Below are 15,942 nucleotides of genomic sequence, written 5' to 3'. Positions count from 1 at the left end.
CCTCAGCCTTGGCCACACCTGCCAAACTTCCCAATAGTGCCAAAGACACGGAAAACCACAAATATCTGTATCTGTCAGCATAACTGATTGGCCGAGCTTCATGTAACGTTTGTGCCGCAAAGTAGGAAAAGGAATGTCATAGGATGATGGCATCTTTATAAAATTCAAGTTCATAACATGCACGATGACCATGTATTCTCAACTCGCATCATTCTCGACATAAAAGGCCCTGTGTAGGCCGTTTAACTTTAATATTAGAATAAGTCAGTCGGGCTCGGATCGGGTTGAAACGTAAAATAAGTAAAGAAATAATATAATTAAGAAATAAGACCATTACTGCATCAAACGTAATCAACAAACTATACTATAAAAATGGTCAGACATTTTGTCAAATTGTCAAATATTACCTAGGCAAACATTTAGAAAATAGCAGATCTACAAACTCGATCCACAACGCCTCGCAACAGGAGTTCAAATATGATTATTTTGGGGGGTCACGACCTGAAAGGTTTGAGAACCACTGTCATAGACCAGTGGTTCTCAACCTGTGGTTCAGGACCCCCAGGAGGGTGCCCACATGATTTGGGCAGGGGTGGGGTCCCCAGATGACAATTTTAGGACCTTTTTAATAACTAAAAAAGATAAAGACAAAAAGACCATTACTGCATCAAAAGTAATTTACAAATTATCCTATAAAAACTGGTCAAACATTGGTCAAATTGTCAAATATAAGAAAGTGGAAACATTTTAAAGCGCCTCAAACACTGACAACGCAATGTTGCGAGGCGTTGTGAGCTTGTAGATCGACTATCTTCACAATATTTATCTGGCCTGGATCCATTTCTAATGGATTATAATAGCAGATCTACAAGCTCACATTGCATCACATCAAGCTTGATGATCTGTTATTTTAGCTATATTTGAAATAGGGCTTAAGGGGTTTATTCATAATGTCCTTTTGCTCTTCCTAGAAACATAGTGTACAATATCAATATAATTACAATATTTGACTTTAACGTTAGCGAAGTAAAGTAAAAACATAAATACTCAAGTAAAGTACAGATACTCAGGTAATTGTACTTTGTTCCTGTCCAGTATGGTGAATCAAGGTCGCTGGCCTCGTGCACCGGCTTTCCTCCCTACTCCTAAAAATAAAACTCATTCTCTTCTCCAATTCATACAACATATCTGTACACCAGGAGTGCTATGGTGTGCCCTACATATTCCAGAGGGCCAGTGGCTGTGCCATCATTGTCTCCAATGCTTGTCACAACTTATCAAGTACGTTTTCTGTCCTAAAAGAGGGGGCGCCCTGACTAAGATGGATGATGATCGGTCGCGCTGAGGGTGGGATTCTCATGGTCTTCAGCCAGCTGCCCGTTGACGGCATCAACGACATCCCACCAGCCCTAAATTCACCTGTTGAGAAAGGAGCAGTGGCCTGGATCCAGTGCTACAAAGTCTAACTGTTACAGAGCCTTCCATGTTTGCTGTGCTCAAAAGACTGGTCTCTGCATGAAAACAAATAATAATAATTGCCTTTCAAAATCAAACCCTATATCCTCATCGTGAGAGAAGGTGTAGAAACAGGGCCCTGGTAAAACCGCACAGGCTAATCACCAGCCGAAATGATGGGGTTAGCAACTTAATGGGAAGATACCGCCAAATGCATGTGCATGTATACGTGCATATAAATGTACCGTTTCATCCGCCACTGAACTCACGGCTATTTGATACATTCCCATACTTCTTTGTATTGCCTTCACAAATATCTCTAGTTGCTGTCTATGCATTTGCACGTAACACTGTTAAAGTGATACACGATACACAACAAGGCTTCATCAAAATCAATAATTTCATCACTACATTACTTTATTGGTTATAGTACACATCACAAGATCATTGTTGCAATTTCCTTTTCTTATTCTTTTTTGTCCTGTTAGTTGTCCCAGGGATGTCTTGTTGCTGTCTATGCATTTGCATATACTGTGACACCATCAAAGCGATAACACATTTCACAACAAGTTTTCATCAAAATCAATAATTTCACAATCACATTACTTAATTGGTTATATTACATATTTCATTGTTGCTATTTATTTTTCTTATTCTCCTTTTTTGTCCTGAGATAGGGAACCAGGCCTTCTGCTGCCATTGCATTAGAAACCATCCTTAATCCCAAATTTGAAATTACACAGAATGATGATCCCCCCCCTCCTTTATTTTGCACATATATATATACAGTATATAAATACATACGGTACAAATTAAAAAGTGCAATAAAACGTATGCAGACAGAAAACCCCAAATCCTCAAGGGATTAACAGATGGGATTCCTAATAATGCAAATTACATGTTGCCACATCAATAGCCTCCCACTCCCTCACTCACAGCGCATACTGGCTGAGTCAGTAATTCCCAATGACATCACAATAGGTGATAGCGTGAAGAAGTTTCTGATGAAGTATGTGGATGCTGCTGTACTTAGGGAGATGTAAGGTCTCATAGCAGGTCCCAGCCAAAGGATAGTGTTTATCAGGGTCGGGTGTGACCAAGACCATGATGGTCACACGTAGTCTAGACAGACGGGCTCTTGACAGCCTCTCTGCTCCAGTAAGGAAAGCTTTAACACAGGACAGAAGATTTTTCCGTTTAAGTTTTCAGAAAGACAGAGGGGGTGACATGTATACCACGCTTTGCAATACCAAGCCTGTTGAGTGTCTAAACGAAAGTACCAGAATGTATTTATTGTGAAATAAGCATTGAGTGTAAGGGTATTTGAGTAGATTAAGCAAAGGTATTTACTTACTGAGGAAACTCTTCTTTTGATCCCCAGAGAATTCTGTGAAGACAGCCCAAAAGTTTTGGATGACTTCATCCGTGTAGACATATCCCTCATATTTGGCATTCTGTCAGGATAGAAAATTAAAATAAATAAATGTGGTGGCACTGGTGGTTATACATTTATATATTCAAGTTACACACAGGGCACACTATTGCTCCAATCCGCACCAACCTTGGCAGAAACACTGTTCAGGGGGCTGCCATGACAAGTTACACCAGGGGCCACGTGCGGCCCCCAGGGGTCGTCCGCGAGAATTGTCACACCAGACCCGCGACGGGCACAGGCGCACCATTGCTGCAATCTTCAACAAACTTGTACACACTGTTCAGGGGTCTCCGATGAGATAGTCGCACTTAACAACTTAAATTGCACACATACGGGGCACTACAGCAGTGTTACAGCAGTGTTTAACACTTCAAATGGCCATAACTTGGTGACAATTGCTCTGATCAGCGCAATAAAGGGCTGGATTCGAACAATACAAGTTTTTTTTCTCCAAACTTCACCTCTCTCAGCTCCTCCCACTTGAAGTTTTCATCTCCATGGAGAAGCATCATCAGCTCATCAGGAAGGAACATTTCCCATGCATGTGTGGGACAGCCTTCTGAAAAGCCTCTCTGAAACGGCTTAAACTGACCGTCTACAGACTTGTTGAACACCATGTCAATGTAAAGGTCAACATATTCCTGCCTGTGAATGACAGAATTTAGAAAGATTAATTATCATTAGAAAATAGTGTCACACTCACATTAACTATCCCATGAGGTCCTGTTTTATGTATCATGTCGGCATGCATCTACAGCAGTATATCCATGTCACTACCATTGGTGGACAGTAATGAAGTCAATTGAGTAAAGTACTTAATTAATTTACTGTACTTTACGTGAGTATTTGTATTTTTTGGATTCTTATGACTTTCATTTCATTTTGTTTTGACTCCACTACATTTATAGGAAGGGGAAAAGTACATTATGCCATTATGTCATTTTATCATCTACTCAGGCTTAAGTGAGCCCCCCAGACAGTTTTTAAGTTGCTTGATTCATTATTTAGATATTTGGTTCATTTTATCAGACACGCCCCCTTCCTATACAAACCCATTATAACTTCAAACTCCATTTTTAACATGTTAGATTAATCAAAAACACCCATCCTTGGTTCTGGTGACTCACCCTGCCCTCCTAATACGTGAGGGGCCGTGTTTTTTTTGATAACTTTTTTCATTTTTTTTCTTTTATTTTTTTCTTTTATTAAATGTTTTAGATTTTCCCCCAAAAAGATTCAAAATAAACGAAAGAAATAATTTCAAAAACACGATCTCCTCACGTACTAGAAGGACAATATCAGTCACCAGAACAAAGGACGGTGTGTTTCTGATGAATCTAACATGGTTAAAATAGAGTTTGAAGTTACAATGGGTTTGTATAAGGGGGCGTGTCTGATTAAATGAATATCTAAATACTGAATCAAGCAACTTAAAAACGGTCCGGGGTGTTCACAAAAGCCTGAGTAGATGTTAAAATGACCAAAAGTTTTTTTGAAAGTGAAATATCCCTTTAAGCGATTGGAGGGACAATGTCTACATTTCAATACAGCAATGGATTGATATTAAAAAAGTACTTTGTAATTTGTACTTTTGAATACTTAAGTATTTTTAAAAGCAAGTACACTCAAGTAAAACTTTGACCGAGCAACTTTCACTTGTAGTGGAGTAATATTTAACCAGTCCAGGAGTATCTATATACTTTGTCTCAAGCACTGGGGTTGATTAATTCGTCCACCACTGGTCACTACACCAAAATGTTCTCACAGCAACAACATAAATTCTAGTATGTAGAATGTACAGGTATTTGACAAATAAAGTGATTCTAACCATCATCAAGACGTACCTATTGACCTTTGTTACTGGGATCATCTCTCCGTTTGGTAGGAGTGTTTGCCCTCTACACTAAAAACAGAGATGTTTGTGCTACTGTTAAACCACTGCAATCATGTAAATACTCAAATAATGTCTGAGTATAAATCTTATCTTACCAAACCAAAATCCAACCCTAGGGCTTCAACAATCTCCTCTTCATATTTCAGCAGCTCCTGTAAACCCCTGTTTGTGGGAAATAATAGGCATTATCAAATATAATTATAACTAATTAAAAACACAACCATTTCAAACCTTATTTAAGCATAAAAATTAGACAATATATGACTAGTTGAATGTAACTACTGTGCTTCGGTTGGTGCCATCTCTTCCATGTCGTCCATTGATGGATCCAAACCTAAGAGTTTCTTGAAAATGACGAGTGGAAAGCAGAGGTTGAGTAGACAACGGTTGTAGAGAGCCATACCACAGAGCAGGCCCAGCAAGAAGAACTCATCAGACACACTATCATCCTATGGGCATGACAAAAGATTACAAAACAGAAAGTATTGGCATGGAAAGTAAAGAAATATTCTCTACCTTGCTACTTTACATAGCGTACATACACACAACATAATTTGAAAGTATTCCATAACTGCAATGTCATTATCAGATAGAAAATCTTGAAAATATGTACATACGTCTTGGGAGAACCAGGCCAGTCCATACTCATTGACTTGTAGTATTGGTGGCTTTGTGTTGAGAAGTTCTTTTCCAAGGAGGTTGAAAAACTCCATTGACACACCACCTTCATCGACACCATTCTCCTCCTTGAATTTGACCTAAAATTTTGTGAATCATTTTTTTTTTACAGTATATGGAATTCGCTTGCCACTCGCAAGGCTAAAATGTTGATTTGTTTTTTACAGTGCAGTTTAGTGATTGGGATGTTCACCCCTTACATGCCATGCTGACCTCCAAATCCCACCAGACGGTTTCTTCTTGTAACCCACCCCCTTCTCTCTCTCTCTCTCTCTCTCTCTCTCTCATAAGGAGACTGATTTAATCATAACAGTAAGATGAGAATAATATCACAATAGAAGGATCGCAAAAAGAATTGAAATCACAGAAAATATTTACCTTTACAGGCACTTTGAGATAGCAGGACTTCTTTCGCAGGCAATCAAAGGTATCCTGCAGCAGTGTGCTCCTGCCTACGAGCAGTTTATTTTCAAAAAAGCGAAAAAAATGTTGTCCATGCAATTCCTGTCAGCCAAAACAGTGGATGAATGCATACAGTAAATGGTTTATTTATACAGTGACTTTCTCCAAAGAGCTTTACAATCTTTCAAAAGCTTTCGAAAATAGCAGATCTACAAGCTCACAATGCGTTGCAGCCCCACGCATTGTGAGCTTGTAGATCGGCTATCTTCAAATGGCCGAAATATATATAGGGCTGAAGTGGTTTTATTTATGTTTTGTAATGATAATCAAAATCTACAAAGTAACTAGTTAGGGCACGCTCCCACCGCACTTTTATTTTACCTATGGGGCGGAATCTGCCAATGCTTTGTCAATGCAAATGCGTGGATTCTCCAGAAAAATGCGCAAGACCATGAATCCACGCATTTGCATTGACAAAGCATTGGCAGATTTTTTTGGCAGAGGTAAAATAAAAGTGCGGTGGGAGCGCGCCCTAACTAAAGTTTTCAAATAATTGTAGTGGAGAAAAAAGTACAATATTTAAGTTAAAGTACTGCAAATTGGAAATACTCCAGTAAAGTAAAAATACCTCAAAGTTGTACTTAAGTACAGTACTTGAGTAAATGTATTTAGTTACTTTACACCACTGAAGGTAGTAGGGGGCTACGCTTGTTTTCAAAAAGATCTGCACATCATACTACGTATATAGCATAACACAGGGGTCTTCAACGTTTTCAGGCCAAGGACCCCCTAGCTGAGAGAGAGATGAAGCACGGACCCCCTACTCTATATTGTATAATATTGTGTTTCAGATTAAAGTTTTTTTTTAACTTAGTCTGCTCTTTTTTCCCTCTACACCTATAGCCTCTTTGCCAAAAATAGCCGATCTACAAGCTCTCAACGCCTCGCAGCGCGAGGCGTTGAGAGCTTGTAGGTCTGCTATTTTCGGCTAATGTTCCCCTCAGAAAAGGAATTCTGGGTTCAAGTGGTTAATGTAAAACAAACTAAATCCTATCATACAAAGATTTGTCGGACCCCCTGTAGTAGCTCTGAGGACCCCCTTGGGGTCCCGGACCCCCTGTTGAAGACCCCTGGCATAACACGGTAGAACACACCACTGAATATATCCTTTATTTTCAGATAAAATGCCTACTTCGGTTACAGATATCTGAAGTGTCCAAAATCCACATTTAGCAGTTGTGTCCATGATGCAGGGATATGCCATCAGGTGGTCGATTGCATTCTGTAAAGCATCATTAAAATAGAAGAAACGTGTAAGATAATATGGGACCTGGGACTGGAGTATCTGATATGAAGACAAATTCTATACCTTATAAAATGTCAGGGCCTCACGTAACCTACGCTCTTGATGGGAAGATGGAGGACAGAACCAACGTGAAGCCTCCATCTCCTCGTATTCTTCAGACACTTTTGCAAGCTGAATTTAAAAACAAATAAAGTTAATGTATTAATCCATTTGGCAAATGTTCAAAATGGAAGGATCATTTTAGGATAGGCTTATGCTATTTCATAAGGAAAACACATTTTGCAATGTGTTTTGCAAAAACAGGATGTAGAATCTAACTCAGCTTATCATGCTCTGCATGATAAGCTGACTTGTTTATAATACAGTAGGTATATTGAACTACAGTATATATGTCACAGGGAAATTGGACAACCAGGGAAATTGAAAGCGGAGCGGCGAGTGCCCGCGCCAACCGACGGATGCTCTGCTAGTCGAATCAGCGCCGTCCGAGTTGTAAACCGATAGGGACAGAATAGATATTTTCATGGATCACTATCCGTGTGTGTGTGTGTGTGTGTGTGTGTGTGTGTGTGTGTGTCAGGGATAAACTAAAACAAATGTTAAAAGCCAGAACACAATAAAAGTATCTTAACAGTCATGCTTTCAATAAACCAAATTGAAAGCATGAGCGCTTGTGCGTGCGCCGTGTGTGTGTGTGTGTGTGTGGTTGAACACTTGGGGCCATATATGTTAGTGCGCTGTGGTTGGGAAGCCTTGTGGCTTGCATGCGTGGCTCCCTCTAGTGTTGGTTCTACAGAATTGCCTGGGTGGGGTGGTAAAAACGAGCACGCCTTCTCCAATTTCCCTGGTTCTCCAATTTCCCTGTAACATATACACCCCTTGTTTAACCCATATGTGGATGGGTACACATCTGTGCCATTTTAGATTTTAGCTATAACCATTATTTTATACTTTGGATATTCAAAAATAGCAGACATACAAGCTCATAGCGTGGCACCAAGTGCCACGCTATGAGCTTGTTTAGATCTGCTATTTTTGAAAAATCTTGAACATCTTTGAATACATATATTTTTGGAAGCAACATTTGTAACTCAAATCTTTGCTTCTGGGGGTCCCTGGAACAACATATTTTGATGGGGATCAGCGGCCAAAAACATAATTTTTGGGAACAGTTTGAGCACCACTGATACACTGATACACAGATGCGTTCCCGGATTGAATGGGTTAAGTAAGCACTTACACGAAGAAATAAACATTTGACTGTGTCGATGTGGAAAACCTTGGCAGGTATCGATCTTGGGCTTTTGCTGTTGACCTACAGGCAGATTATCGGATGAAATTAGTGAACAAATTACAACATGAAAGCCTTCTTTAGAAACTTTTGTGGATCCAAAATACACTCACATTGTACATCTTTTGCAGAACCCTCAAAATACTTGATAGTGATGTGCAGTCCTTGTCGTACTGGTCATTGGTCAGTTCAAGGTGCTTTGCGGACACTGTGCAGAACGTTTTCACTGCAGATCTGAAAAAGGAGTAGGGTATTCTGGACCATAACCTCTGAAGAAATGTAAAAGATACAGATTTCAGAAAAACACCATTGTCTCAGGACTCACAAGATTATTTGTAACTTTCTGCATCAAACTGTGACATTTGGAGCATATATGGTACCCCTTATGAGCCTGCTGTAAGTGAATTCACTTTTTGCATTGCCCCTCAAATTTGGAGTCGATCAGATGCTATGTTCATGATTTGGGGATTTTTTGTGAAACACCTGTAGGCCTCTCCTGCAAATTTCGGAAAGGTTTTTTGATTGATTGATTGATTGATTGAATACTTAGAAAGACATGGTAAAAGTTCATGGAAGTACAATTCACAATACAAGGTCCTCTAAACTGGATCGCTCATAAAACCACTTGGCTTATTTAAAATGAGATCCCTGTGCACTCAAATCATGATGACAAGGAATATGAAATGTCTGAATAATACTTTAGCACATGACTGCAGAGTAGTAGCAAAATGTGTGTTTTGGGTTAGGGTTAGAAAATCTAGTTAGGTAGAAATGGGTGTGGCCTATGGAGAGTTTTCATGATCCCAGGAATCGTTTTGTTTTTGTTTTTGTATACAGTTCAAGAGTTACAGGACAAAACCTAAAGTGCTCAAGCGTCATCATGAGGTCACTTTAAAAAAATTGTGTGGTGTCCTCCTTGGCCTACTGGGAATGTACATCCAAAGTTTGACCCCGATCAGTGGTTTGTGAGATGAGGTGCACACAGACAGACACACAGACAAACAGACAGGCGCGCACGCACGCACGCACGCACGCACGCACGCACGCACGCACGCACGCACATACACACACACACACACACACACACACACACACACACACACACACACACACACACACACACACACACACACACACACACACACACACACACACACGCACACACACACAGATAAACTTAATCTACGCCTGAGATTATATTTTTGTCTGTGTGTGCGTGTGCATGTGCGTGTGTGTTTGTGTGTGTGTGCGTCCATCTGTGCCCAGCTAGTCTTGGACACTACTGGACTGATCGGTGTCAAACTTTACATGCATACTCCCAGTGGGTCATCATAATTTAAAGCCACTTACCAAGGATTTGGAGCTTGTTGCTGTTCAATGAAAGGATAGCATCAGCGACAGCTGCGGTCAGCTCTGTACCGTGGCCTTGCCGGACCAAGACTCTCAGGAGCTCTGGGACTATCAGGAAAGCCCTTAGACTCTCAACTCCAATGGGGTCCTTACACAGTGAGGGGAGGAGAGTGTCTCGGACCACCATCTCAATCTTGAAACATTAATGTAGGTCATTATAACAACATTCCCTATACATTGGGAAGCTTAAGCCAAGTAACGTATAGTGGGTCAAAGAACATTCCCATAAAGCAGATACTGGTTGCAGGTACGCTCAGTCTTATTACTGCTCTCCAGTTGTTGAGCTTTTGTTTTGTTTTCGTTTTGCTGTGCATTATTAGTAGTATTGATATGTCATGTAATGTTACAATACCTCATTTAGTACTTTGTCTTTCGTTGCCAGCTTCTCAAAAGCAATTCGAGCAAGGGACATGTCCAAGCCAGAGTATCTTGGTGAGGTCTGGTAATGCTTGTCAAGGCTACATGGATAATAATAAGGCAAATATTCCTGAAGATCAGGAGATACCACTCTATGTACTCAATATAATTTCATTATTATGATTTATGTGTATGAATAAGTAAGTCATTCTCTATTACCTTCTGTCAAGGAAGCTGCCATTCAAACACATTGGAGATGAGAAGGTTGTCTTGATGTCTCTACAAATAAGTGTGGAGTTACATGTGGATGAAAATAAATGTTAACCCTTCTTTGTTTTTTTTTACTTGCATCACAACAGCCTCGTAACTTTCTATGAGCTCACCTTTGTATTCTCTTCCATGATTTGGCGTTATGACATTCAGACAGCCACATTTCCACAGTATTCTCATCCAAAGTTTTGATGCCTGAAACAGGACTGCTGGCTTTTTCTTCAGACTTCTGTAATATGAATAAATGGACAATATGCTACTAAGGGTTTCCAAAATTACTGATGACACGTAACAGAATTACTACGTAAGCTAATTCCCCAAAAATTCTTAAGTACAGTGAAAAATGTCATACTGTACCTGACCAAAAGAGCACAGTGCAACAGAATAGTTCCCCCCGGCAAATATGTGACAAATCTGCTCATCATCTTTGCCATCTGAAAGGGAAAAACAAAAACCTTATTAGGGCGCGGTCCCACCGCACTTTTATTTTACCTCTGGGGCGGAATCTGCCAATGCTTTGTCAATGGAAATGCGTGGATTCATGGTCTTGCGCATGTTTTTCCAAGAATCCACGCATTTGCATTGACAAAGCATTGGCAGATTCCGCCCCAGAGGTAAAATAAAAGTGCGGTGGGACCGTGCCCTTACAGTGTAACCATAGCAAAAACCTGAAGATGTGGTGAAATTGCAAATTAAATTGAAAGCAAAAAGTAAATGAAATGCAGAAAATATTTGTGTTGATATTAGATTTCCAAAAAGTGCGTACCCTGTGATAGGTTAACTGGTAAAGGCACAGACTGATCTGTCTTGACTCCGTTACCCAGTTGTCCTTTCTGTCCTTGTCCAAATGAGTATATCTTCTTATTAGAGGAACCAACTAATGCTAGTGTGTGGTTCCTGAAAGTACAATAAAAACAAAGACTCGTTTCAACCAATCTGTTACGACATGAAACTCTATTTCAATGATAACTTGAATTAAACCACAATCTTAATATTTGAATGATTGAATGCAATACAATACCATTGTCCATTGTTGATCATTATTTAACCTGACAACCTTGAATGAGCATGACAACTCTTTTATAGCAATGCACATTAGTTACATAGATTCACACGTGGGATCTGAGCAGCCAGTGCTACCAGTATTTTATGGGCATTGGGCAACTGAGCAGCTCCATTAGAAGTATTACGGTGCGTTTTAACAGCGGGCGATTCAGGAGAGTATTCTCCGGAAGTGCATTATATGTCTATGAGAGCCGGCAACTACAGGCGAAGTGGGCGGGGGGGCGATGTTGATCTGAAAAGATGGATTTTATTTATCTTTTGGACGATGTCGTCCGGCGATCGTCCGGAGAGTCGCCCGCTGTTATAACGTACTGTTAGTGTCTTACTGAGGCACACTTTGATAGTAGTTGTAGCGTGAGGGGAAGGGTTTCTCATTAAATGATCTCACCCAGGCTTTCGCCACCCTTCCAAGGACCTCCCAATCACTTGTATCTTTCACCATAGGCTACCACTTCCCCAATTGTTACATTTACAAACAAAACACGGTTGTAATGAACCTACCTCCCACAAGAAATTTGAGTGACCTCTGCCCCCCACAGCTCTGCCACCAGGCGAGGTTTTAGTTCATCTCGTAGAGAGTTGTGACCAAGCTGACCATAGCAACCACTGCCAAAGGTGAATACAAGACCTCCCTACAATATAATATCAGAGGCTATGGGAATTATGCATCTTCAATGAAAGCAGAATAACAGGAAACCAGATACAACTTTGACAACAAGGGTTCAGGAAGTTATCAATGCTGCTTCATTGCAAATTAAGATATAGCTTATGTCTTGGTTAGAAACATTGCATCTGTCAAGTATGTGTACGTACGTACGTACGTACGTATATGTACAGTACAAACCTTTGTAAGGACAGCAGTGTGTTTGTTTCCACAAGAGATAGAAATAGCCTTCTTCAAACTGAGACACACAACCGGAACTGGAGTGTAGCTGTCTGTAAGAGAAGGTATCAGCAAAACATTACAATATACTGCATACTTTAGCCTACTATAAGGTTATAAGGTTGTGTTGATCATGATATCATACCAAAATAGATAAAATAACACAACAATCGTTTATCTCTGCCAGGCCGACAGTCAGACGACCGAAGGCCGAAGATAATGTTTTTGCCCCTGTCTGTCCGCGCGTGTGTGTGTGTGCATGTGTGTGCGCGTGTGTGTGTGTGTGTGTGTCTCCGTCTGTGAAGAGCTAATCTCCGGCACTGAAACTTTGCACTCACACTCCCAGTAGGCCAAGGAAGAACCTCTATCCCCAAATTCTGCTGTTAGCAGAATCTGTCTTGAGAGATTACATAATTGCAGATGTACCTGTTGAGTTTCCAAGCCCCAGCTGCCCAGCACTGTTGTGTCCCCAGCCAAACACGGTGCCAGAGAGGGACAGGGCAAAACTATGGTCTCCCCCAGCAGTGATCTGGGTCAGTGGTACTCCTGAGAGAGCCTTTATTGGCTCCGGGGATCGGATGCTGGGTCGTTCCGTACACCCCAGACCCAGCTGGCCATTGGTATTCTTGCCCCATGTGAACACCAAACCATCTGGAAAGGAAAAGGGACCTCCATAGTGAGAATGTTGTGGGTTACATGAATGTAATGAATTTAGTTGTAGGCCTCTTGACAAGTAAATTAGATTAAATTATTTGACATTATAATTGTACTTATCTAGTATAAAAACAACAATAATGTTAATACATAAAAAATATGCATACAGTACATGTATTTACCTTGTGTTAAAGCTATGGAATGTTGGTCTCCACATGCAACTTGAATAACCTTCCTGTTCTGAAAATTATCCAGGAGTCTGCATGAGAATGCACACAAAAGTATTTCAATTGTGCAAACCCTTACTCAAGTAATAGTTCAGTTGTAGTGCATGTGTGAAAGCAAGTAGCTAGTGGATCTCACTTTGGCACAGATGCATCGCCATTGAGGTCGAGGCACCAAACGACGCCACTCCTGGACAGTAAAAGAACAGAGACATCACCGCTGCTCACTGACCAAATTTGTTCTTTGATCTGGACAGGCTCTACGAAAAACATATCATACAATTATACATATACACTCACCGGCCACTTTATCTGGCACACTTGTCTAACTGCACACGTTGACACAAATTTCTAATAAGCCAGTCACATGGCAGCAACTCAATGCATTTAGGAATGTACACATGTTCAAGACGATCTGCTGCAGTTCAAACCGAGCATCAAAATGGAAGAAAGGTGATTTAAGTGACTTTGAAAGTGGCATGGTTGTTGGTGCCGAACGGACGGGTATGAGTCTTTCAGAAACTACTGATCTACTGGGATTTTCATACCCAACGATCTCTAAGGTTTACAGAGGTGGTGCGAAAAAGGAAACATATCCATTGAGCAGTGGTCCTATGGACAAAAATGCCAGAGGTTAGAGGACAATGGCCAGACTAAGTCGAGCTGACAGAGGCAGATGGGCTACAGAAACAGAAGACCACACCGTGTGTGCCACTCCTGTCAGCTAGGAACAGGAAACTGAGGCTACAATTCGCGCAGGCTCACCAAAATTGGACAATAGGGTAGGGGCAAAATTTGGCATCTAAAACATGAAGGAATGGATCCATCCTGCCTTGTTTCAATGGTTCAAGTCACATTCAAAGATACTGAAATCACCTTTCTTCCCCATTTCAATGCTCGGTTTGAACTGCAGCACATTGTCTTTCTTGACCATATGTATATCAGCCATGTTGCCATTGGCTGATTGGAAATTTGCATTATATATTTGCATATTTGCATACATACACATCTAGAGTTTGGGCCGCTACGAGGCCCCCACACCTACGCCGCACCGCCAATCCGACCAATATCAAGGGGCTTTGTCAAAGTACCCGTTGTACCCATCTGCCTGTGTCCCTTTTGTGCCCAGATACTGTATGGAGATGGAGATCTTTGTATCTGTCTGTCTACCTGTGCCCCTTTTATGCCCATATATGAAGAGTCCTGATGTCATTAGTATATGCCCATACTCTGTATATTGGCATGCCCAAATGGGCATATTGGTTGGATCGGTGGTTCTGGACAACTGGATATCCATATATGCCCATATATGTACATATTGGTCGGATCGGCGGTTCTGGACAACCGCATATCTGAACGAGTCCTTGCCGATGCGCATGCCGACTTTGGCATATTGGTTGGATCAGAGGATCGTGGTTCTGGACAACTGGATATCCATATATGCCTATATGTGGACATATCGAGTTTGTTTATGGTTATGTCTGAGTCATAGTGACATGCATATACATGGGCGTATCAGGTTTTTTATGGTTATGTCTGATTCAGAGTGACATGGCCATGGTCCTGTACATGGGCGTATCTGGTTTGTTTATGGTTATGTCTGATTCAGAGTGACATGGCCGTGGTCCTATACACGGGCATATCGGGTTTGTTTATGGTTATGCCTGATTCAGAGTGACATGGCCGTGGTCCTATACACAGGCATATCGGGTTTGTTTATGGTTATGTCTGAGTCAGAGTGACATGGCCAAAGTCCGCCAGCCGGCCCTCGAAGTAGCCAATTTTTATATATGATATGTACCGTATGACCTTAAAATACAATTGAGCATAGTTTAACTCCTAGAACACCTTGATAATAGAATCCTCTGCCCCCACCCCTACTTTCTCTGTAAGTATACCTTATGATGCTACTGAGTTTTATTCCAATATGTTTTATATTGTATTGTATGTATTATATATATTACTGATGAATTGAGTGCAATGGACCACAATGTAAACAAGCCCCCTGGGGCTTTTTGTGCATATCTTTTTAGCATAGCCTTTAACTGTACTGTACTACCTCCTGTACCTGTACTGTTATATTCAATCAATCAATCAATCAATCATTATGTGAATCATTGTGAAAAATCTTACAGAAGAAGACAAAGACAAACAAAGACAAAGACCACCCACCAGACACAAATATAAACATAGCCTAATAAAGTAATTACGGAGACAAAAAATGAAAATACATAAAATACATGCATTATTATTCAATGATATAGATCAACTTACTTGGTCTGGAAGTAATTGTTTTCCCCTCTTGACTCTCTTGAATTCGAACAATTGATACCTTGCCATCTTTCCTTGTAACTACAATCACTTTATTACTTGCGGACAGTAGAGTAACAGGAGGATTCAAGGGGGGCGTAAAACTGACTCCTGTGTCTGCATTGTGTTTGAGTAAATCATTTTCTTTCATTAAACCAAATCCATTGCGCGTGGTTTCTCCCCACGAAAACATGATGTCCTGGTATGAATCCTCCTCATGTAAAACAGAGGCAGCAAAGAAAAAATATATGAGAAACTCATTCCTTATAAATACGTTAGCCTACCCGGTACCCTACGTCACTTCTGAA

At 40.7% G+C, this 15,942-nt stretch overlaps 1 protein-coding gene across 1 annotated transcript; it reads right to left on the bottom strand.

The window, feature by feature from the left end:
* Positions 1 to 1,890: 1,890 nt before the first annotated feature.
* On the bottom strand, positions 1,891 to 15,942 carry LOC311053019 (putative E3 ubiquitin-protein ligase HERC3). The gene is made up of 24 exons (XM_084068372.1): positions 15,599 to 15,942; positions 13,464 to 13,584; positions 13,283 to 13,359; positions 12,873 to 13,097; positions 12,408 to 12,499; positions 12,065 to 12,195; positions 11,265 to 11,395; positions 10,856 to 10,932; positions 10,612 to 10,727; positions 10,448 to 10,507; positions 10,224 to 10,329; positions 9,808 to 10,004; positions 8,575 to 8,728; positions 8,411 to 8,485; positions 7,234 to 7,341; positions 7,057 to 7,146; positions 5,841 to 5,966; positions 5,402 to 5,542; positions 5,067 to 5,233; positions 4,880 to 4,946; positions 4,735 to 4,793; positions 3,352 to 3,535; positions 2,810 to 2,909; positions 1,891 to 2,623 (listed from the first exon to the last, which is right to left on the bottom strand). The coding sequence occupies exons 1-24, from the start codon at positions 15,825 to 15,827 to the stop codon at positions 2,409 to 2,411; spliced, it is 3,048 nt and encodes a 1,015-aa protein (XP_083924498.1). The 5' UTR covers positions 15,828 to 15,942; the 3' UTR covers positions 1,891 to 2,408.

Source organism: Gymnoscopelus microlampas (assembly GCF_963454915.1).
Source record: "Gymnoscopelus microlampas genome assembly, chromosome: 2".
Classification (NCBI taxonomy): domain Eukaryota; kingdom Metazoa; phylum Chordata; class Actinopteri; order Myctophiformes; family Myctophidae; genus Gymnoscopelus; species Gymnoscopelus microlampas.
The sequence above is the reverse complement of the archived record's forward strand: the minus strand, read 5'-3'. Positions and strand labels throughout refer to the sequence as shown.

Excerpts from the sequence above, each read along its gene's own strand:
- LOC311053019 (XM_084068372.1), bottom strand. The coding sequence starts at position 15,827 with ATGTTTTCGTGGGGAGAAACCACGCGCAATGGATTTGGTTTAATGAAA. Across the intron at positions 7,342-8,410 it reads TCAAATGTTTATTTCTTCGT|CTTGCAAAAGTGTCTGAAGA; the intron begins GTAAGTGCTTAC and ends TTTTAAATTCAG. Across the intron at positions 2,624-2,809 it reads TCAAAAGAAGAGTTTCCTCA|CTTTCCTTACTGGAGCAGAG; the intron begins GTAAGTAAATAC and ends CCTGTGTTAAAG.